Genomic DNA, 22,786 nt, shown 5'->3' with positions numbered 1-22,786 from the left:
TTGTGTTGATTAAAATGTACAAAAAATACAACAGTCACTGGGCCCATAAACTTTAATGATGCCACTTCTTCGCTTGCATGCTTGACCGGTTGATAATCCATTGGTGTGCAAAGCTCAATGACAGATGGTCACTGGAGCAACTGAGAGGTCTCAGAATTCAGTGTGTGCGTGTCCGCCTCTCTTCCCAATCAGGGATTCTCCTTAAAGAGCTTTTGATGCATCACTACACACATTAATCATGTGTAGGTAGCAGCTGTTAGACGGCCTCTCCCTCATCTATTTCATTGGTCAGATTGAATGGAAACATTGTTGCTCTCCTACTAGCTGGACCGGTGAATGGTTGGATGGATGGTCATCATTTCAACGTTCATTGGCTGTTGGAAGATTAGATTGATTGATTTACGTCTGAAGGAAGGATCATATCACGATCCATCAGTCCATCCATTGATCTGTTCAATCATTGTGTATGCAGTGGATGGACAATTGGGGATCAACCACTGCTGCCGATTTATTCATTGACAATTAATTGACTGACTGACTTGAACGGAGGTTCAATTTGGCTGATTGACTCATTAGGATATTGACCGGCGACTGGCTTATTGACTAACTCACTGACTGATGTGTTGATTGAGGAAACTATTCTCAACTTTATATCATAGCTGCATAGAATAGTGCTATACAGAAACTAAAATCACACATGTAAAAACAAAGACAATTACTACAATAAATTATTCCTGAACAAATAACTAATTGAGGGGCTGACTGATTTTCTAATTGTTGAAACTGACTGACTTATGGACTGATCAACTCCGGATCATTTCAAGCAACCAGTGTGAGTTCTACTATTGCGAAGTACTGCAAGAGAGCAGCCAGGTCATCCAGACCTGTGCGATGGCTCGGTTTCAGGTTGCATCCTCTCAGACATCCAGCAACAGCAACAACAAAGACCATCCAATCGATCAGTGTGGACATAGACACCAACACAAGTTCAAAGAAAATACAAGCACTGACGAATGTCCGTCTTGTCCTATAGTGCCACCATACATAACTGCTCAAGCAAAGACATGCGAAGCAAAAACGTGCTGGTGCCAAAATAGGCAAAGTAGATCGGATGCACCCGGACAATCCCAGACAGAAGGATTCTGACAGACGTTCTGTCCCAAATCTGTTTATGGCCTGTTGATAATTCACTGATAATCTGATGAGACAGTGAACATTACCAGTGCCAGACACAGAAGAGGAGAAAACACGCGTAGAGTATCTGTGAACAATTTTTTGAACAAGATTTTTATTTTCTATTCATGATTATAATAGTTAGGGGAAATGTATCAGGGTAAAAATAGAGTGGGGTAAATGGACTAGGTCGGTGCGCAAATAATGAGCGTCCGCACATACGCATGCATCTATTATATATATGGACAGGCTATATATAAATGAAGGGTAGTCGAGTGGTTAGCACACCGGCTTCACAGTGCAGAGGTCGCAGGATATGGCTCTCGAGGAAGTAGACCCATGCATTCCAAGGGCACCAGTTGTAGGACTCATGTACTGAATTACAGTAAAGTCTCGTTATATCGATATTCAAGGGAGTCCGAAAAAATATCGATATAACCGGGACTATCGATATATCCGACCCTGTTTGCATGTAATTTTCTCTGTGCGTGCATAGAAATAGTATCGATATAACCGGGACTATCGATATAACGAGACTTTACTGTATCTTATAAAAAGTGTTCTAGTAGATGCAGTTGAAAATTATTGTTAAATAAATTCTCAACCACGGGCAGTATGTGAAAGAATGACTTTTAACAAATGGTCAAACTATGCATCATGTCACAGTTGCTTAGGTTTTATTGAAAGTAGTACATTTGTTAAGGGCATTTCAGTTTTATTCAAATGTGAACTATGAAGCAATATGTACAGTTAATAAGAATCCCCCCCCCCTGACTGTCTTTAAACAAAGTTCTAAAGGACAACCGACGTCTCCGAACAAGTTATGTCCATAATTTGTAAAATGGCTTCAAATGACTTCTACTGAGCGTATTTTACAAAGATTCCACCGCATATAGCTATATTTTACGTTTTAAGACTCGTGCTGAATATTCCGGAAGTCTTGTTTTTGAGTTGGTGACGAGTCCGTACGTGACGTCACTGAAGGAACGCCCCAGACCGAAACAAAGGACACATTGTAGCAGTCCTTCCATCATGTCAATGCTTGTTTGGTCTGAAAACCTCGTGTTGCGCCAGAAGAGGGCGTCCAAGCACCATATAAGGAATTTATCAGCCTGTGGAAACGCAATAATCTGTCATGTCTACAAGAGGTCGCCATTTTCTGCCTCTTTTCTGGGACGCTACATTGCAGTCCAGATGTCTCAAAATGACACGGAATAAATTCTTTAATCGATTGCAAACATGTATGCTTTCCTCTTCAGAACTATTTGAATCATATTCATAACTGGATGTGTAACAAGAAAGCATACTATCCGAATCTGAAGCCATTGTTTTGATTCCCAAACCCAATTCGCAGCTCAGTTTTTTGCAGATTTTGGACACTAAGTCATTTTTATTGTTTTTTTTTTTTGCATTTGAATAAAAATATCATACTGTGTGTTTTGGGTATTTTAGATGCTATAAAACGTTTTTCTGATGTCAGTTAGGAAACAAAAAAGTGACGTTGGTTGTCCTTTAAATACAATAAACCATAATGGAAACTACAGTGGTTTAGGAAATGGGGTGGAAAGATGTGTACGAAAAACAACATTAATTACTGTCAACCACAAAGCGAGTATGCCATTCACCTGGAGACCAGTATGGCACTTCTTTCTTCTCAATGTTTCCCTGAGCGCCCAGTCCTACTTCAGTCCTTGTAATGCATCCTCCTTGGGATCACTCACCTGCTGTCGTTGATTATTATATTGCACTGGGGATTTGGGGCGTGGGTGAGTGAGCGAGAGAGAGAGACAGAGAGACAGAGAGAGAGATAATAATTGCATACAAACAATTTACAGATGTTATACCTATACTCCATGTTCAATGGACATTGTGCTGCTCTTTGTTGTGTGCACACCAAGGCTGTATGTGTGACGTTTCAGTTTGCGACCAAAGGGTGGTACTGTAGGGCCCTGCCAGCAGCTGCAATGTTGCAATGTTGTGGGTCATTTTTACTCGTATGATAAACTCCACACAAAACAGTCAAATAATAGGTGACATCAGCAACAACTGTTTCTGAAATGTTATAAAGATACTTGAAAAGAGAGACAATTTGTCAAATCGACAGTGCTCGTCCCCTCTGCCCGCTTTTTTGGGGCCCACAACCACCCCCACTACCACCACCATCTTGCAAATCGTGGCAGTCTGAAATTCAAACCTGAATCCAGAATGCCCTTTTCAATTATTGATTGTGAATTTGAAATGGGGTGACAAACAATTGAAATTTCATAAATCATAGAAATAGAAATATTTTACAAGATCATTATCGGCCCTGCAATGTTACAATGTTGCACAGATATGAACTTTTAGACCAGTGGTTATGCAATAATTTCGTTGGGCCTAACCTACAATCCAGAAGCAATGCGAGCAGGAATTATGTAGAGTGTAGAACTATTGCTGTATTGGTGTATCCCCTCCTACCCTGATAATGCTTACTTTTGATTGTAACTATGCGATAGAGTTGTGTTGGTTTTATATTGCATGTTCATTTTTAAAAACACTTTAGTTTGTTTATTATGACTATAGTTGTAGCTTGGAATCAGAGCATTGTCATCAAATGATGACTGGTATAGCTTTTTTGAATGTTGCTGTGCCGATGACCATTTTGTGTTTGGGAGCCTTTTACTGAGCATCTTCATCTTTATTAAGTTCAGAGTAGCCGGTCTCGAGCCCGGATGAATACAGAGTGTTGTTAGGAAGGGCATCCGACGTAAAACCTTGGCAAAAAAAAAACATGCCAATCAAACCTCTGAAAATGGATGACACTGATTCGCTGTGGCGACCCCTTGAAGGCAAAAGCCGAAAGAAAAGAAGTTGTAGCTTGGAATCGCTACGGCACTGTAATTGTAACTGTGATGCCCTCCAGTGTTTAAACAAGAGAAAGCATTCTCAGACGCCTTGGCTCTTTGGTTTGCTCCAGTTATGACGACGAAACCCGAAATTGCATGCACATCGGATGACACATTAGTCATTCTGTTTATTTATAAAACAAGCGAGTGATGAATTAATATAAGTGTAAACGTGTGAGTGTTGCAGCGGCGACAATTGAATTCCTCACGGAATGAATTAGGTCAAATTAACTGTTTTTGATATATCTAATCTATTTTAGAACTTCTGGATCATAAATTTAAAAGGATCAAATGAGAACCAGCTTGACGGGGGAGTCGTCTACTTTAAACTTTAGGATTTTTATGTTTTAACTTTTCAAAGTCAATTCAAATCTCGGGCAACTCGTAAGTGCCTCCTCAAGGCAGGAAATGTACATACGCACAGACACACATGAAAAAAAAAACCTTCGCTTTCTTTTTGTTTAAAAAAAAAAAAAAGAGTAAAAACAAACATGGAATAGCTGACTTGCTTTTTGACCAGAAGAGCACAGTTATTTAAACAAAAACCTTTATTTTTGATTAAAATAAAAGACAAGTATGGACATTTTGACCAGAACACCACAAAATAAGGTATAAAATATATCTGTGAGGTGGGGTTGGGATTTATGCCTTGTTCCCAAATATGGATTATCTGGCAAAATTCCACAACTATGTTTCTGTGCAAAGTCAGAAAAGGCCTGATTATCAGTGGGCTGTCTGGAAAAGATTATCCTAAGCGTTTATCCTTTGTCATAGGTGTTAATTGTGATTTCAGTTACAGACTACTCAGAAAATGGCTAAGGGCCGCAATTTGTTTTTCTTAACCATCTTGCGATTCCAACCTCATTGTCCATCGTCTGCTAAGAGTGTGTCGACGTCAAGTAGAAAAAGATGAGTATAAATATACTGTATTTTAATTTAAAATCCAACTTGACAGCCAGTGTGTCGACATGGGCTTTGATTTGGCATGGCCATTTCAGCACACCTTGTTGTTGAGGCATGGAAACACCCATGATTTCCCAGTGCAATACATTCTAACCACTGCACTCTTAAGGTGGATATATTTTTGTGGTGGCCCAAACACCTACTTCCATGTCAGCAGAACAAATAAGCAAGACAAATTAACATCCAATCATTTAGATCAGGGGTCGGGAACCTATGGCTCGCGAGCCATATATGGCTCTTTTGATGATTGCATATGGCTCGCCGATAAAACTAAATACCTATTCTCGCTTTTTTTGCCGTTCATTTCCTGTTGGGGCTGCAGTTGGCGGAAAGCGCAATTTTGATTAATTGACACTGACCTAGGTTGGCGGAAAGCGCAGGTTTGGTTGGATGATACTGGCCGTCAGTTGAAACAGGTAAACGCCCCTTTAAATCAGCCCGACAGTAAAAAAAAAAAAAAAAAAAGACGCGTACGCTCCAGCTTGAATGCATCGGCGGATTTGCGATTGTAATTTGCAATGAAACAATACCATCGATGTAACAGTCGAATGTCAGTGATATTTTAACAAGCCCCATATTAACGTTTAGCATCAATATACTTCTGCGAGAAGTATATTGCAGATAGCAAGTGTGGAAGCTAATGAGCCGTGTGCAGGCGAGCTAGCAGTAACTTTGCCTATGGACCCGGCAAGTTGACTTTCATTCCGATCGTTTGCCTGGATTTTTACCAATCACGAGGAACGGAAAATCATTCATATTAACGGTGAGTACTATCACAAAGTTATTTTAAATAATACATTCTGACATTTTGTTGAAAAGTGGTCGCGCGTGCGTGCGGGCGTGTACGTGTGTGTGTGTGTGTGTGTGTGTGTGTGTGTGTGTGTGTGTGTGTGTGTGTGTGTGTGTGTGTGTGTGTGTGTGTGTGTGTGTGTGTGTGTGTGTGTGTGTGTGTGTGTGTGTGTGTGTGTGCACGCGCGCGCGCGCTCTCTCGCTCGCGTGTGTGTGGCTCTCACTGAAAGACATTTCTATATATTTTACTTTTATGGCTCTCTTAGTCAAAAAGGTTCCCGGCCCCTGATTTAGAGCATAGTAGAATTTGATTTGAAGTTTCAAGATTTAGAAGCCTTGTTTTGTACACTTGAATTTTTCACTCAATCTAATTTGGCAGTTGTGAGCAACGCACTCGTTTGCACTGGCAAATTTGAATTTCTTTTCACACAAATAAACTTTAACTTGATAAACATGTGTGCTCGCCAATGTAGAACTATTCATATCCAAGGCAGATTGCAAGAATTATATTCACTTTTTTGTTCGATTGCAAAGTCTACAAAAATCTTGAGTGCAGATATCTTTCCCTGACAGGAATTAAATGAACTACTTTTTCTGAGTCTATAGATACTTAATTTTTTTGGGTGTCCTTGCAATCAGCCGCCAAACTAGCATGTGACTAAAATAAGTATTGTTGCAATGTGAAATGGCTATTGGTAAAATAAAAAAGAGCACTTCAGTTGGACAATGTAACGTTTTACATTTTGCATATTAGATGTTATTAAAACAAGTCCAGTCCTCCTTCTCTTGACAGCAACTCAAACATGTGTTATTGAATTCACTGCGAGAAAAGAAAGAAAAGCTATCCCTCCGGACGTCAAACAATCAGTATAGTAGGTACAAGCAATAGGCAACAATGAAACAAGGACCAGCTGAATGCCGCAAGCATACTGTTCTCGCGAGAATTTATCTGAAAGTTGTACCAAAAATAATGCATCATTTATTGCTTGCATTCCATTTTTCGACAAAGGAAGCACAATGAAATACAAGGCCAGATTTACCTCAACATGGCCGACATGCTACACTGAATATGCTAGAATTGACACAAATATTTTATTTAAATTTTCTTTTCAAATACATATTGTTAAACAAGTAAGTATGGTCCTAGTTAGGTAACATGAATGAAATAATATATTTCTCTTTTCAAATAAGGTTGAACTAGTTTAGGTAGCTTTGGCATAATCCAGGGAGCTAAAATGTATCTTACTAACCAATTGAATGTATAGCATGTCAACGACCTATCAATTTGCTACCTAAAAAAAAATAGTAGTTATTAGAACTGATTGCTCGCGCCTGAATTTAAGCAACCAGCCAACCAAGAACATGCTTGCAAACCAACGAGCAAACTTGCTAAACCGACTAACTGCTCGCATTGGACTTCATTAAATTCATATTTTAAAAAGTGCCCATTTTAAACTATGTGTTAATACAAAATCCAACGAAATTCTCAAGTGAGCTGAGTCAGTGCGCTGCCAGTCCTCTGGTGTCCTACCACAAAACTCTCGTCATGCCACATGTATTCATAAAAGAAACAAGGGAATAACAACTTTCCTAAAACGGAGAGGAAGAACAAGACATCGGGAGAACAGACAAGTGTCCTTCCTGGGTCCTGCTCATCACCAGGATTACATTCACACACTCACACTGCAGCTTCCTTTGTTGGACTTTTTTCACTGCATCGGCGGATGCCTCAGTTTGATGAATGAAAAAGATGAATGGACGTTGTTTCTGCCAGCTTCCTCAGTTCGGACTCCCAATGTTGATAAATCCTGGAGCAAGGTGTGTCGTTGGCCCAGGGAGCCATAAAAATCTTGCTGGAAAAATGAAGTCCGCCTTAAATAACAACTACAACTCCATGTCTTGAGCCTCGTCCTCTGAAAAATCTGACATGGAGCTCTCGGAGGAGGAGTTCCCGCAACCCTCCTCCTGCTCCTTTAGCGCCTCCTCCGTGGCATACTTCTGGATGTACTCTGACAAAGACAGACAAGTGGGTGTTACGTAGTAGATTTAAGCAGGAAATATGGGGCTACCGCATCCTCATTCAAACTCCAATGATATGCTAAAACTTCAGAGTGGCAAACGGCCATATGAATGCATGCTTGATTGTGGTTCGTTTTATTTGTGCAGACAAACGTGTGAATAATGCAGTTTTTGTAGCATCCAATTGTCACATGACACCTTTGATCTTGTGTTTGTAGTCCTCCGGTCGGTGAAGATACATGGCGGCGGCGTCCCCGTTCAGAGGGTCGATGGGGTTGGGGTAGGCAAGCAGCTGTGGCAGGAAGGACTCAAAAATGTTGGTGAGGTCTGGAAGTGAGAGGCGGTGGAAGGAAAGTGGAAATGACCTAATTAATTAATCGTGTGGTTTTCTTTTATTTTTTAATCGACTGGCTGCACTATGTGAGACAAATAAACATTTTTTATCTTATGTTACTTTAACTCATTCACTCCCAGATCATGTGCAAAAATGTGTCCACTCCAGTGCCAGGGTTTTTGTATTTTTCACTCAAATTGCAATACCCAGAGAATATTGAGTTTTAGGACTACATAAACATTCAGTTAAGCGTAAGAAACCTTACACTCTCTTCTTTCATCAGAAAAAAAATCCCAAGTTATATGGGTCTAGAGTAAAATGACCTTGAATTCGGGGTGGCTGTACAAAATACAATGCAATACATACATATTGGTTTATATACATTAGCGCTCTGAAGATGGAGGACACCGATTCGACCCCTTGAAGGGAAAAGCCGAAAGGAAAAGAAGATACAGTCGCGCTTTAACAACAGCTGAAGCTGGAACAAAGCGCTACCATAGACAAAAGGCAAATGCTCCCCCTTTGTGCAAAGGAAAAACATTGCCAGAGTCACACTTTTCAATTCCTGAATACATTTGTGAATGGCAGTGAATGAGTTAATGGTAGTCACCAAATGATGGTTGTGAAATTGATGTTTTGCACTGGTTCAAAACATTCCCTCAAAAACACATTTCCTAACAAATAAAGGCATTTCAAAGTCAAATTAACTAACTGTTCACCAATGTAATGCTTGACAACAGTGCGGTTAAAGTGACGGTACATGTACCGTCACTTTAACTTCAAAATTGAACACTGTGGATGGCATGATCATTAAGTAATTTAAGAACGGCTTTCAGTGAATGCCAATGGTGGAGTGTTAGTAACGTACCGTAGAGTGCCGTCCATGTCTGGTTAATGACGTCCAAACACACTGTTCCTGATCTGAGAGGACATGCAACACTGTCAGAATAATAATGAATAATAATAATAATAATACATTTTATTTCAAGCGCCTTTCAAAACACCCAAGGACACTTTACAATAAAAACAATAAAACAAAGCACATAACAATAAAACCATAAGTAAAATGATACATAATAAAATAGCAGATAGAACTATACATTGAAAGCAATTTTAAACAAGTGGGTTTTGAGGTGAGCCTTGAAAATAGGGAGGGAGTCAATATTGCGGATGTTGGGTGGAAGAGAATTCCAGAGTTTGGGAGCAGAGCGGCTGAAAGCTCTGCAACCCATCGTGGTGAGACGGGCAGAGGGCACATAGAGGTGAAGGGAGGATGAAGATCTGAGGGATCGAGAGGGAACAGAGATTTGAAGCAGGTCAGAAAGATAGGGAGGGGCAAGGTTATGGATGGCTTTGAATGTAAACAGAAGTACTTTGAATTTGATACGATGTTTAACAGGTAGCCAGTGGAGTTGCTGGAGGACAGGGGTGATGTGGTGAAAGGAGGGGGGTTCTAGTGATGATCCGGGCTGAAGAATTTTGGACGAGTTGGAGTTTATGGAGAAATTTCTGGTTGATACCGAAGAGAAGTGCGTTGCAATAATCGATGCGGGTGGTGACGAGACTGTGGATAAGGATAGCAGTGGTGTGAGGGGTGAGCGAGGGACGGAGACTGTTAATATTACGGAGGTGGAAATAAGCAGACCGAGTTATGTTATTTATATGGGACTGAAAAGATAGTGAGCTATCGAGGATGACACCCAGGCTCTTGACCTGAGGGGAGGGGGACATGGTTGAACTGTCAATGGTGAGAGAGAAACTGTTAAGTTTTGTGGAGGGTGGATTTGGTACCGACAAGGAGAAGTTCGGTTTTGTCACTGTTAAGCTTGAGAAAGTTATGGGAAAGCCAGGATTTAATTTCTGAGAGGCAAAGTGAGAGGGATGAAGGTGGAAGAGAAGCGTCGGGTTTGCTGGAGAGGTAGAGTTGGGTGTCATCCGCGAAGCAGTGAAAGTGAATGCCAAACTTACGGAAAATATTGCCAAGAGGAAGTAGGTAGATAATAAAGAGAAGTGGCCCCAGGACAGACCCTTGAGGCACACCAGAGGACACAGGAGAGGACCGTGAGGTGAACGAGTAAATGTAAATGGTTACCTTTGTAAAACACAACAAAGAAGTTACAAAGTTCAGGGGAACGTCAGTTTATCACGGTCCTGACATACGGGATTTGAAGTTTGTGAACGGGGGTAGAAGGAAAGAATGATGAGCCGCAACGGTTTTCCCAAGACACCATAGACCATGAGACACATGACACACCTACAGCTGCCATGCTTGGAGGTCGATGGTATTTTTGTTCAGGTGCTCACTGAATGTTTCTAAGAATAAAATGTAGATCCAACATAAAAAAGTGAATATCAAGAGGCCAGACTGAGATGGTTTGGACATGTCCAGAGGAGAGAGAGTGACTATATCGGGAGAAGGATGTTGAGCCTTGAACTGCCAGGCAAGAGACCGAGAGGAAGTTTATGGATGTTGTCAAAGAGGACATGAAGGTAGCTGGTGTGAGAGAAAAGGATGCACAAAACCGGGTTAGATGGAGGGCATTGATTCACTGTGGGAACCCCTGAAGGGAAAGCCGAAAAAAGAAGAAGATGATCTTATTTTTTGTAGATAACCGCAATGACAAGAAATAGCCAGTCATTTCTTTACCCAGGGCGCCTTTGACTCAGCGCCACAAAATAATGTGGTCTGTTGTTCACAATGCTGTGTTTGGCTGTGAACACAAATCAATCTTAAAATTGAGGTACTTACTGAGCCACACACATGCACACACCGGGAATGAAGTCAGCTTCTGAAGGGAACTCGAGAGTGTCACGTTCCCCTTTGGCTGGCAAATAGTGTGGCTATTAAAAGTAGGTTGCCAAAATATACCTCATAAAAATTTAAATCCAATAGCTTTCACAACTTTGCTGCTGCGAATTGGGACTTTAACCAATGTTAGACTACCAGATGATGCTGGAAGGGAAAATAACCTGCCCTGTTAAACATACTTGTGGCGTTAATCTTGTGACTTGATGACCATGACATCATCATGGTCATTGGTATTTTGATATCTCGATATTAGCATTATCGTTACATCCCTCCTGTCTGTCTATCTAAATGGAAAGGATGTAACCTGACTCGAATCACAGACAGGAGCCAATGCGACTGATTATTTTGTGCTGTAGCACTGGCCTTGTCTGACAGTCAGCAAAACAAGCAGCGTCAGTAACGGACTGACGTATCAGTGTTGAATCTGAAACATTTCGAGAATGACTCACATTCTTTAAAATCTTACCAATAAAATGTATGAATTAGGGAAACTGCCATGTCAAAAAGCTGTCAATACCACATCACTGCTTCGCTTCCTGCAGGGGAGTCTGGCAAAAACGGTCACTGTGTAAATTGTGACGTGAAACTCCAACAAGAAGCAAACGAAAAAAAGAATAACGAAACAGCCGTGAATAAAAATAAAAATGTCTACCCCAGACACATAGAACAGCTCCACACATCCAAAAATGTATTTGACTTTACCACTGTGTTAGTCACAGGCTACACCATCACTGAAACAAAACTGTGTTGTAAATCAAGGACCCCTTCATGTGGGGTGAGTGGAAAACAGTAATAATAATACATTTCAATCATAAGCGCCTTTCAAAACTTTCAAGGACACTTTACTGAACAATCATAGGACAATCAAAACTACTCACGCTTCATCAATGTTGGGATGAAATATTTTGTTCATGAAACCTGTTAATAAAAAAAAATGCAGAAAGGAGTGATATCAAAAAGGTGGACACGTAATACCACAAAGAAACCAAGTCCCACAAAACAAATAAATAAATACATAACACGCACCTATTGATGGAGATTTGAAGGGGTATTTTTCTGGTAGATCTACTCGTACCTTCCACACGCCTCCTTCATAAAGTGCTGGCAGGAGACAGAAACCAACATTTCAAAATGGAATGATCCAAAACCAAAATGTGCTTTCCGCGTAGGGACAACATGCGATTGAATTTAAGTCACTCTTACTTTCAGAAGGACCGTGGAACTTCACCACAAACTCATTGAGTCCACTCAAGATGGTGACCTCATGCTTGCTCTCTATGCTGATGCCAAGTTGAGGAAGTACAGCACATGATGGGGAATAATATATATATATATTACAGTCTCTTTACAGTAAAGTCTCGTTATATCGATATTCAAGGGAGTCTGAAAAAATATCGATATAACCGGGACTATCGATATATCCGACCCTGTTTGCATGTAATTTTCTCCGTGCGTGCATAGAAATAGTATCGATATAACCGGGACTATCGATATATCCGATATCGATATAACGAGACTTTACTGTATATCGACATTGTAGTGAGTCTGAAAAAATATCGATATAACCGGACTATCGATATATCCGAACCTGCGGCATGTAAATTTTCTCCTTGCGTTCATAGAAATAGTATCGTAATAAGCAGTACTATCGATATAACCGATATCGATATAACGAGACTTTACTCTCATCTCATTTTCCGTACCGCTTATTCCTCATTAGGGTCGCGGGGGTTGCTGGAGCCTATCTCAGCTGTCTTCGGGCACGAGGCGGGGGTTTTCCCTGAATTGGTTGCCAGCCAATCGCAGGGCACACAAAGACAAACAACAGTCACTCTCACACTCACTCCTAGGGACAATTTGGAGTGGTCAATCTGCCTGCCATGCATGTTTTTGGAGTGTGGGAGGAAACCGGAGGACCCGGAGAAAACCCACACGGGTCCGGGGAGAACATGCAAACTCCACACAGGGAGGCCGGACCGGGACGCGAACCGGCGACCTCTGCACTGTGAAGCCGGTGTGCTAACCACTCGACTACCGGGCCGCCCTCGAGACTTTACTGTATATATATATTTATATATACACACACACACACACACACACACACACACACACACACAAAACACACACACACACACACACACACACACACACACACACACACTGTTGTGTAAAAAAGGAAATCACATGTTAAACTTGGCTTTACATGCAGTAGAGACTTGAAAGGGTTAATCCGATCAGCCGGTGAGTGGGTGTGGCTGTGGAGTTAAATGCTGTCTGAACCAGGTGGCTCTTGTTAGCCAAGGGAGACACGCCGCCGGTGAGTCCACATGTTGCATTTCCATGTCTACCTTTCTGTTGATTTAAACTAAAATAATGTCAAAGTAGTGATTGAAATGATTGTGAATGAGTTTCATTCATATCCTGTGTTTCTATTTGTAGGTTTATGACCTACTTCACTGCTCGTCTACCAAACAAAAAGAACCAATGTATTCAAAACTCAATCAACAATAAATAACGAGAGTGAGTTGAGTTGTATCAGTGTGTCTCTCTGGCATCCCTTTCGGGGGGAAAACGTGGAAACGTAAATTGACCGAACACACACACACACACACACACACACACACACACACACACACACACACACACACACACACACACACACACGTGCTGTCCCAATGTCTGTGTGTGTGTGTGTGTGTGTGCGTGTGTGCGTATGAGGGTGCGCGCGCGTGAAAATTTATAGGAGAGTCAATAGGATGTGTCTGTTCTGTCACTATGCGTCATATTCTTCTTTGCCCAAAGCGGTGTCTTCATGCATAAGCCACCTTGGCACGAGGACAACATGCCTGTTTTGTCCATCAGGTTTGGTGGAACATGAATTGCTGCTTATGGTTAGGTCTTGTGTCATGATCACAACATTGAGTTGGGTGAGAAACACATTCCAAATTGACAGCTGAAAAACACCAAACCTTTCATCAAAGGACAACCGGCGTCTCCGGACAAGTTGTGTCCATAATTTGTAAAATGGATTCAAATGACTTCGACTGAGCGTATTTTACAAAGATTCCACCGCATATAGCTATATTTTATGTTTTAAGACTCGCGCTGAATATTCAGGAAGTCTTGTTTTCGAGTTGATGACGATGCCTGACGTGACGTCACTAAAGGACCGCCCTTTACCGTAAAAAAGACACATTGTACCGGTCCTTCCATCACGTCAATGTATTTTGCTGTACTTGTTTGGTCTGGGGACCTCGTGTTGCACCCAAAAGCCGCCAGAAAGCCAGAAGAGGCTATCCAAGCGCCATATAAGGAATTTATCAGCCTGTGGAAACGGAGGTGGCCACAGGATGTCGCCATTTTGTGCCTCTTTTTTTTGGGGTGAGAGATTTTACCCTAATGTTGCCTCAAAATGGCACAAACAAATTCTTTAATCGATTGCAAACATGTATGCTTTCCTCTTCAGAACTATTTGAATCATATTCATCACTGGATGTGTAACAAGAAAGCATATTCTCCGAATCTGAAGCCATTGTTTTGATTCACTAGCAATACAAGACGTCTTGGCGTGATGTCACGAACTGGGGCGGGACTTTCTGAAAATGCCCAATTCGCAGCTCAATTTTTTGCAGATTTTGGACACTTTAAGTCATTTTTATTGGTGTTTTGCATTTGAATAAAAATATCATACTGCATGTTTTGGGTATTTTAGATGCTATAAAACGTTTTTCTGGTGTCAGTTAAAAAAACAAAAAAGTTTTGCATCAAATCCAAGAGGCAAAACGTCCGACACCTTCAAAGAAGTACAGATGACGGCTGAAGAAACTTTTTCATCGAATAACCACTCCTGTACGACTGAGAGCTGACACAGACCTGTTTGTTAAAGGACAACCGACATCACTTATATATTTCCCCTGCTTGACAAGAGGGACTTCATAGTCTTCCTCATTTCATTAATTTGTCTTTTGTATGTGCCTTGGCATTGGACTGAAACCAATTCATGGTGTACCCCACCCCCGGTCAAAGTCAGCAGCGACAGATTCAGGTTTAGCCCGGACCCGAATTAGGGTAAGAACTGTGAAATGTTTTTCCCGTGCACGTTAATGTTTCATTTTTAGTTTTTGCCTAAGTTAATCCCTTGAAATGCATCATCTCTTTAATGATGGGTCCTTTTAGCACATGCAAATGCTAATATCAAAATAATTCAAATTAAAACAGGTATATTTTCCTAACCAAAGTTGGCGGTGAATGACTTTTGCTCACATCGATCAGAGTGACAAATACAGATGCCCGCTGATCATTGTGAATGTAGTCATTAGCTATATTGGCCTGAGGTACTCAAGGCAGTGCGGCCTATAAAAACACAACAAAATTACAAGAATATTTAATGCAGTAAATGTAAATGGGTACTTTTGCTACTGCTCTGCCCACTTATTGAGTGATGGAAATTCTGTCTTTTGGGGCCTGGTCGCACGTTGCTGCCCACATCAGCTTCGAAATGTGTTTGACGCCCCGCACTCTGCCATATCCCGGATGGTAACAGGATGACCAATCAGAATGCGGCGCCTCGCTGCAGGACCAAAACAAAACAATTGAGCTCACGCGGTTCGACAACATCTTTTCAAGTAACTAAACCCGACAACGGAAAAATGGTTAAAAACGTGAAAAATACATTTCTACATTGATTTTTCCAGAAAAGATTGATCGCAAATAAATGCGACCTTAAATACGGATGGCGAACTAGTCACATTTTAGGAATGTGTTGTTTCGAAGTCGTGAAACCGTGACTTTGTTGCAATAATTATTTTTGCCATTGAAAATATGCTACTGGAGGTTACAGTTTAATCGTCAGATCGATTGCTCGACCTACGAATTCAAAATGTTAGCATTGCCTTCGTTTGTTTTCTTTCAGTTAGCAACCGTTCATCAAGCGTTTGAAAAAATACAACTGTTTATTTGACTCCGAACAGTGGCAACGGCAACACTCGCACTTAACCTAATGTGCGGTCGATCGTCAGTTCTTTTGAAAGACTGCGCTGACGTGTTCATTTAGTTTGCTTGTGTTTTCTCACTTGAAAACAACAGTAGTTAGCCGCTAACCCAGAGTAAATGACAGCTATGCTAACATGGGTTAGTTGACATGGGAAATAACATCTAATGTGGTCAAAATCCGTAAATTAAACATATACTACTTCGTAAAAATAACGCATATGCTCGTCAAAGTATTGTCATTGACACATCCGTGGGGAAACACTTTCTCCCGATACCCCATTGTTGTTGGGAGCATATAACATCCACTAAGCAACATCCATCTAAAATTAAAAAGTCATTTTCTTAATCCAGTGGGTGTGTGTTTTGACATTGTAAGAAGGATACAGTTTTACCACGTCAGTGTCCATTCGCCTCTTTCCAGGACTTGGAGAAGACATTTTTGTGTATTCCTTTCACAAGTGAGCTAAAAATACTGCGGTTGGGATTTTTTTCATGCGGTGGAAACAGTTACAAAGCTTCCGTGGTTGAACCGTCACCATTCCCACGGACTCCATAAACAAAATGTCGTTTGCGACATCGTCCACCTGGTCTTTTTAAAGTAATACTTCGAGCAACTTCGGCGAGTTGTGTGCTCGACCCCGTCCGGAGACATCAAGCTGCTCTTGATGTGAGAGCACACAAGACAACGAAAATAGAAATACGGAAACAAAACATGCGCATGTGCAAAGAGTACTTTCTTTTCCCCGCCTATTTTGTGACGAAAGAATCTTGAGGGACGAGCGCCAGCGATTGAGTGCAGCTTCTTTTTTTTTAATCGCGCTGAACTCAGTACTGCGCACGCGCTTTAAAACAACTGGTGAAGCGCTCGGTTGGTTCACGTTTGGTTGTAGTTATGTGGCTTTATGACTACGATTAAATACGTTCGTTTCCACGTGTTGCGCTAGTCATTCTGGCAGCAGTCTTAGCGTTTTAACAGTAACCAAAATGGTAACTTTTCGTAGCGATTGAAAATACTCACGAGAGAAAACTGATGCACAGCCGTGTCAATCAGTGGTCTGGGAACTCGACAAACATTTTATTCTGCGCATGCTCTTAAAAAGGCTTCACAATTTCCGGGTATCACATGATCAGCTCGTCTGAAAATTCTTCACACTTTCCGGGTATCACATAATCAGCTCGTTTCGCAGGTGATATCAATCAGTGAAATTTCTCCAATCATGTCTTTGCCTCACACACACATTTACACACGCACACTCAACACCATGTTTTGGGTGTTGTGAGGTTGCTGGAACTCGATCCGCAACACTTTTGGTGGTATTTTTTCATTTTATTTATTTTTGTATTATTATTATTTAAATCATAGGAGCAACACTTTACGCGCCAGTTCTACTTTTTTGCGTTGAAGGTTTTTTTATGTATTTTTTTTTTTTTGAATGAACTGGTACTGGCTGGTTGCATCATTGCCGTTTGGTGCATGCTTTGCATATTATTGTTGGTGTAGCAGTTGAGGAACGAGAACACACGGTCGATTGGAGTACATCTTTATTCCAACTGCTAACAAGTAGAAAGAGAACCAAAACGGAAACTGCAGTGAAATATATGTGATATAACCCCGCCCCCTCCCGTACACCTGCTGGGTGAGATGTCTGGTCCTAGTGCCCGTCACACAGCCCCCCCCCCCCCCCCCCCCCCGCCCCCAGAACACCCAGAAGGACAGTCAAGGCGAAAATCTTGCAGGGGGCTTGACCAGCCTGCCACAACGACTATGCAGCCCGTCGTTCGATGGTGAAGGTGAAATTGCTCGGGCAGGTGATCCGGGTGAGAACTGAGTGGGGGAACGACACTCAACCCTGGCATGCCGCGGAGAGGCTGGAGGTTTTGGAGGGCGTCCGCGTCGTGGGACCTGGGCCGGCGAAACGTCCTCGCCTGCAATGATGTGAGCCGGCTTGAGTCTGTCTATTGAAATGCCCTCCCTTCTCCCAACCATATCGAGCACAAAACTCTTTTCCCCGTGTTCGAGCACTCTAAACGGGCCATCATACGGCGGCCGGAGGGGAGAGCGGTGGGCATCATGACGCACGAAGACGAAACGGGCTGACCTAAGAGCAGACGGAACGAATATTTTGGGGACGCCGTGGTGAAATGGTGCTGGAGCCAGGGGCTCCCCTGGCAAAAGGGGGAAAGAAGGTGCACCCGAAGCTTCAGGCAGAAATTCACCAGGGATGCGGAGTGGCTGACCGAGTACTAACTCTGCCGGAGCGGCGTTAAGGTCTTCTTTAGGAGCTGAACGTAACCCGAGCAGGACCCACGGAAGCCGGTCAACCCAGTTACCGTCCGATAGTGCGGCCCGTAGCGCGGCTTTAAGTGACCGGTGGAAACGTTCACACATCCCGTTAGCCTGTGGGTGGTAGGCCATAGTGCGGTGTACCTGCACACCAAAGGACTGCGCCATGGCCGACCAGAGCTCGGACACAAACTGGGGGCCTCTGTCCGAAGTGATATCGGACGGCGTGCCGAAACGTGCGACCCAGGATGACAGAAATGCGCGGGCAATGTCTGTCGAGGTTGTGGAGGACAGGGGGACAGCTTCCGGCCACCTAGTGGTCCGATTGACCATAGTGAGGAGATGTGTGCAACCCTGTGAAGGAGGGAGGGGCCCGACCAGGTCCACATGAACGTGGTCAAATCTCCTGGCCGGAATCGGAAAAGTTTCTAGGTTCGCCCGGGTGTGCCTGTGGACTTTGGCGCGCTGACATGCCACGCATGCAGCTGCCCACTTCCTGACGTCCTTTCTTAACCCAAGCCAGACAAACTTGGCCCCAAGTAGTTTGACTGACGCCCGGACGCCAGGGTGTGAAAGGGAATGAATTGAATCAAAAATTCGCCGACGCCACTCCTGCGGAACCACGGGACGAGTGCGACCCGTAGACACATCGCAGAGGAGAGCGGGACCCCCTTCACACACTGCCACCTCCTCCAGTTTCAGGGCCGTGCCTGCTGCCTTGAATTCGTGGATGTCCGGATCCTCAGATTGGGCCGTGGCCATCTCTGAAAAATCCACCCCGAGCTGGACTGGACACACGATCGTGCGTGACAGGCAATCGGCCACAGGGTTACATTTGCCGGCCACATGCCGAATGTCTGTTGTGAATTCGGAAATAGCCGCTAGATGCCGTTGCTGTCGGGCCGACCACGGTTCGGTCACCTTGGACATGGCGAATGTAAGGGGTTTATGATCTACGTAGGCGGTGAACCGGCGCCCCTCGAGGAGGAAACGAAAATGGCGCGTTGCAAGATAGAGTGCTAACAACTCTCTGTCGAAAACACTATACTTGCGTTCGTTATCTTGCAGCTTCCGACTGAAAAATGCAAGGGGCTGCCATTCGTTCTCCACAAGCTGCTCAACCACCGCCCCTACGGCAACATCAGACGCGTCGGTAGTCAAGGCCACCTGTGCGGTTGAGATCGGGTGGACCAGAAGAGTTGCACCCGCAAGAGCTTCCTTGGCTCGTTCAAAGGACTGCACTCGTTGCGGGGCCCACTCGACGGGGTCATTAGCCTTCTTTTTTCTCAAGGCGCCGTAGAGGGGTTGTAGGAGGTCGGCTGCGTGAGGAAGAAACCGGTTGTAAAAATTTATCATGCCCAAAAACTCCTGCAAAGCTTTAACTGTGGCTGGGCGGGGGAAATTCACCACAGCCTGCACTTTGGCGGGTAAGGGGATGGCACCCTGTGGAGAAATGCGGTGCCCCAAGAAATCGATCTTGGGCAAACCAAATTGGCACTTCACAGGGTTAACGATAAGGCCATGCGCATCAAGACGCTTGAAAACCATCCGTAAGTGCGACAGGTGTTCCTCTGGTGAAGGGCTGGCCACAAGAATGTCGTCGAGGTAGACGAACACAAAATCTAGGCCTCGCAAGACTGAGTCCATCAGTCTCTGAAAGGTCTGTGCCGCCCCCTTCAGGCCAAAAGGCATACGGAGGAATTCAAAAAGGCCAAAAGGGGTTATTACTGCAGTTTTTGGAACATCTTCTGCCCGTACCGGAACCTGGTGATAACCGCGAACGAGGTCAACTTTGGAAAAGATCACGGCTCCGGCCAAACGTGCGGAAAAGTCCTGGATGTGCGGAATTGGGTAACGGTCGTGTGTGGTTACATTATTAAGCTGACGAAAATCACCGCACGGCCGCCAAGAACCGTCACTTTTGGGGACCATGTGCAATGGTGAGGCCCACGGGCTGTTGGAACGCCTCACGATGCCCAAACGCTCCATCGTCGCGAACTCCCCTTTCGCCATTGCCAATTTTGCCGCGTCGAGGCGACGAGCGCGGGCAAAAACTGGCGGGCCAACCGTGGGAATGAAATGCTCTACCCCGTGTTTAGTATCGGCATTGGAAAAGGCGGGTGTGGTTAACGACGGATAATCGGTCAGCAGGCATTCATAAACGTTACCCGATGTTAAATAATTTGCATGCGTTAACGCCCCGAGCCCTCCGGCCTCAAACGGAAAAGTGGCGAAAGAGATGGCGTCAATCAAACGACGGTTGGCAATGTCCACAAGAAGTCCGTGAGCACATAAAAAATCGGCGCCAATTATGGGAACTGTGGTCGCGGCAACAATAAAGTTTCACTTGAATTCCCGTCTGTGGAAACGCACAGTCACCGACCTGGAACCGAAGCTAGCGATCGGCGAGCCGTTAGCTGCGCACAAGGCAGGCCCGCATCCACCTGCCATCTTGTCCGCAGCGGTGGGCGTCAGCAGGCTTACTTGTGCCCCGCTGTCCACAAGGAAACGTCTTCCTGACGAGGAGTCCGTGACGAAAAGCAGCTCGCTTTCGTTGCTGGCGCCCACGGCTGCTACTGGGTGTCGGGCGTTGAAGATTCCCGTCGCCTCGTAGGAGCAGGGAGGTGCGCAGCGTCGAGCCTTGGTGCCAAACCGCTGATGGAAATAGCAGGTGGCTTTCCCACGCCGCTTCTGCGATCCCACTGCGGCCACGACGGTCGGATCGATTTGCACGGCTAACCGCCGTATCGCCAGAAGCGCTCGATCTGCTTCTTCCGCCAAGCCACGATAGTCGCCGGTGGCTAGGCACGTCGAGTTAGCGAGCACGGCGCGCACTTCGGGTGGTAGCTGGCGAAGGAAAATGTGGGGGAAAAGGAATCCGCCATCATCCGAATTTAACAGCGACAGCATTTTGTCCATTAGATCCACTGCTGTTCCGTCGCTGAGTCCGGGAAGCGAAAGAAGTCTGTCTGCTCTCTCGGAGGCCGATAGCGTGAACCGCCGGAGCAGCAGTTGTTTGAGCACGTCGTACTTCCCGCATCGTGGAGGCGCGCGCAGAAGTTGCATCATGCGATGCGTTGTCGGTTGGTCGAGGGACGCCACGACCATGTAATATTTTGGGTCATCTGTCGTGACGCCTCGTAGGTGGAAAAGTGCTTCCACATGCTGGAACCACGAAGCCGGGTCGCTGTGCCCGAACTCGGGCAACTTCGCGGCGTAGGCGACATGGCCGTAGAAGATACATCTTCGTCCGTTGCCATGAACATTTCCATTGTCGGGGTCACGATTTTGCACTGCATTATTGGCATTGTGAGCACGATCTTTCTACTGGCAAATTTGAATTTTTTCCAATATAACTTATAACTTATAAATCTATTGTGCATTGCCAATTAGAACTTATTCATTCCAAGCAATCAAGAATTTATTCATTTTTGATTGCAAATCTATAATCTTCAGATACATACTATAGAATACTTATTTTTTGATATTAATTTTTTTGGGTGTCATAGCAATCTAGCCTGACAATAATTACTAGATAATATTGTGAATGAAGATGCTATTGGTAAAATAAAAAGTAGCACTTAGTTGGACAATTAAGTTTAATTTTGCCATATTAATTAATACAACAGTCGTCTCCTAACTCTGACAAGCAAATTTACTTAATCTGCAGAAAAAGAAAGATCCGACAAAATGCATATTCGGTAAAGTGACATGAAACAGAATGAACATGAAGCCATACATTTCTCCAGAATTTAAAGTACAATAAATGATGCTCATTTATATCGACAGAGAGACAAAGATGGTAAGGACCTGCAGCAGGTTCGGGTGATTAAGGATAGAGATGGCAATGTATTGACAGGTGCCAATTGTGTGATGGCAAGATGGAAAGAGTATTGATGAAAAGGTTTCTTCAGCCGTCATCTGTACTTCTTTGAAGGTGTCGGACGTTTCGCTTCTTATCCAAGAAACTTCGTCAGCAAACTAAAGTCTTACTGGTCGTTTAGGCCCTATATATATCCCTACTGTCCAGACATGGCGGTGCCGGACTCTGCTATGATAGGTCCCTGCTCTCAGGTTGGGGGGAGTAGAGGACGACTCCCTGCAGCTACTCCACTGATAGTTCCTATCGTTCTGACTAACGACTGGCCTGATTGCCCCACTTCCACCGGTATCACCTCATCAGTATTCCTAATCCTATTTTGCCTAAGCAGGGTATTGTATGAACGATCCAAATTGAACCTCAACCCACCAAAAGTCATTCACCGCCAACTTTGGTGAGGAAAATATACCTGTTTTAATTTGAATTATTTTGATATTAGCATTTGCATGTGCTAAAAGGACCCATCATTAAAGAGATGACGCATTTCAAGGAATCTGTCGCTGCTGACTTTGACCGGGGGTGGGGTACACCATGAATTGGTTTCAGTCCAATGCCAAGGCACATACAAAAGACAAATTAATGAAATGAGGAAGACTATGAAGTCCCTCTTGTCAAGCAGGGGAAATATATAAGTGATGTCGGTTGTCCTTTAACAAAC

At 43.7% G+C, this 22,786-nt stretch overlaps 1 protein-coding gene across 3 annotated transcripts; it reads right to left on the bottom strand.

The window, feature by feature from the left end:
• Positions 1–5,742: 5,742 nt before the first annotated feature.
• LOC148898053 (ubiquitin-conjugating enzyme E2 H-like) lies at positions 5,743–17,030 on the bottom strand. Of its 3 annotated transcripts, XM_088996895.1 has the most exons (9): positions 16,983–17,030; positions 15,383–15,542; positions 12,676–13,028; positions 12,176–12,252; positions 11,999–12,073; positions 11,851–11,890; positions 9,032–9,084; positions 8,028–8,156; positions 5,743–7,819 (listed from the first exon to the last, which is right to left on the bottom strand). In XM_088996895.1, the coding sequence occupies exons 3-9, from the start codon at positions 12,687–12,689 to the stop codon at positions 7,695–7,697; spliced, it is 513 nt and encodes a 170-aa protein (XP_088853021.1). In that variant the 5' UTR covers positions 12,690–13,028; positions 15,383–15,542; positions 16,983–17,030; the 3' UTR covers positions 5,743–7,694. The 3 variants fall into 3 exon arrangements, with proteins under 3 accessions (XP_088853021.1, XP_088853019.1, XP_088853020.1); XM_088996893.1 differs by lacking the exons at positions 12,676–13,028; positions 15,383–15,542; positions 16,983–17,030 and adding an exon at positions 16,349–16,909; XM_088996894.1 differs by lacking the exons at positions 15,383–15,542; positions 16,983–17,030 and having other exon boundaries at positions 12,676–15,376.
• Positions 17,031–22,786: the final 5,756 nt, after the last annotated feature.

Source organism: Hippocampus bargibanti, linkage group LG05 (assembly GCF_051943395.1).
Source record: "Hippocampus bargibanti isolate YZ-2025 linkage group LG05, ASM5194339v1, whole genome shotgun sequence".
Taxonomy (NCBI): domain Eukaryota; kingdom Metazoa; phylum Chordata; class Actinopteri; order Syngnathiformes; family Syngnathidae; genus Hippocampus; species Hippocampus bargibanti.
Note: the sequence above shows the minus strand (reverse complement) of the source record. Positions and strands in the feature narration are given on the sequence as shown.

Bases quoted from the DNA above. Each gene is read 5' to 3' on its own strand.
- LOC148898053 (XM_088996893.1), bottom strand. From the start codon at position 16,401: ATGTCTTCTCCAAGTCCTGGAAAGAGGCGAATGGACACTGACGTGGTA. The intron at 11,891-11,998 runs GTGCGTGTTATG...TTTTATTAACAG, and splicing joins CTTCAAATCTCCATCAATAG to GTTTCATGAACAAAATATTT. The intron at 9,085-11,850 runs GTGAGTAGTTTT...ATGTCCTCTCAG, and splicing joins CATCCCAACATTGATGAAGC to ATCAGGAACAGTGTGTTTGG.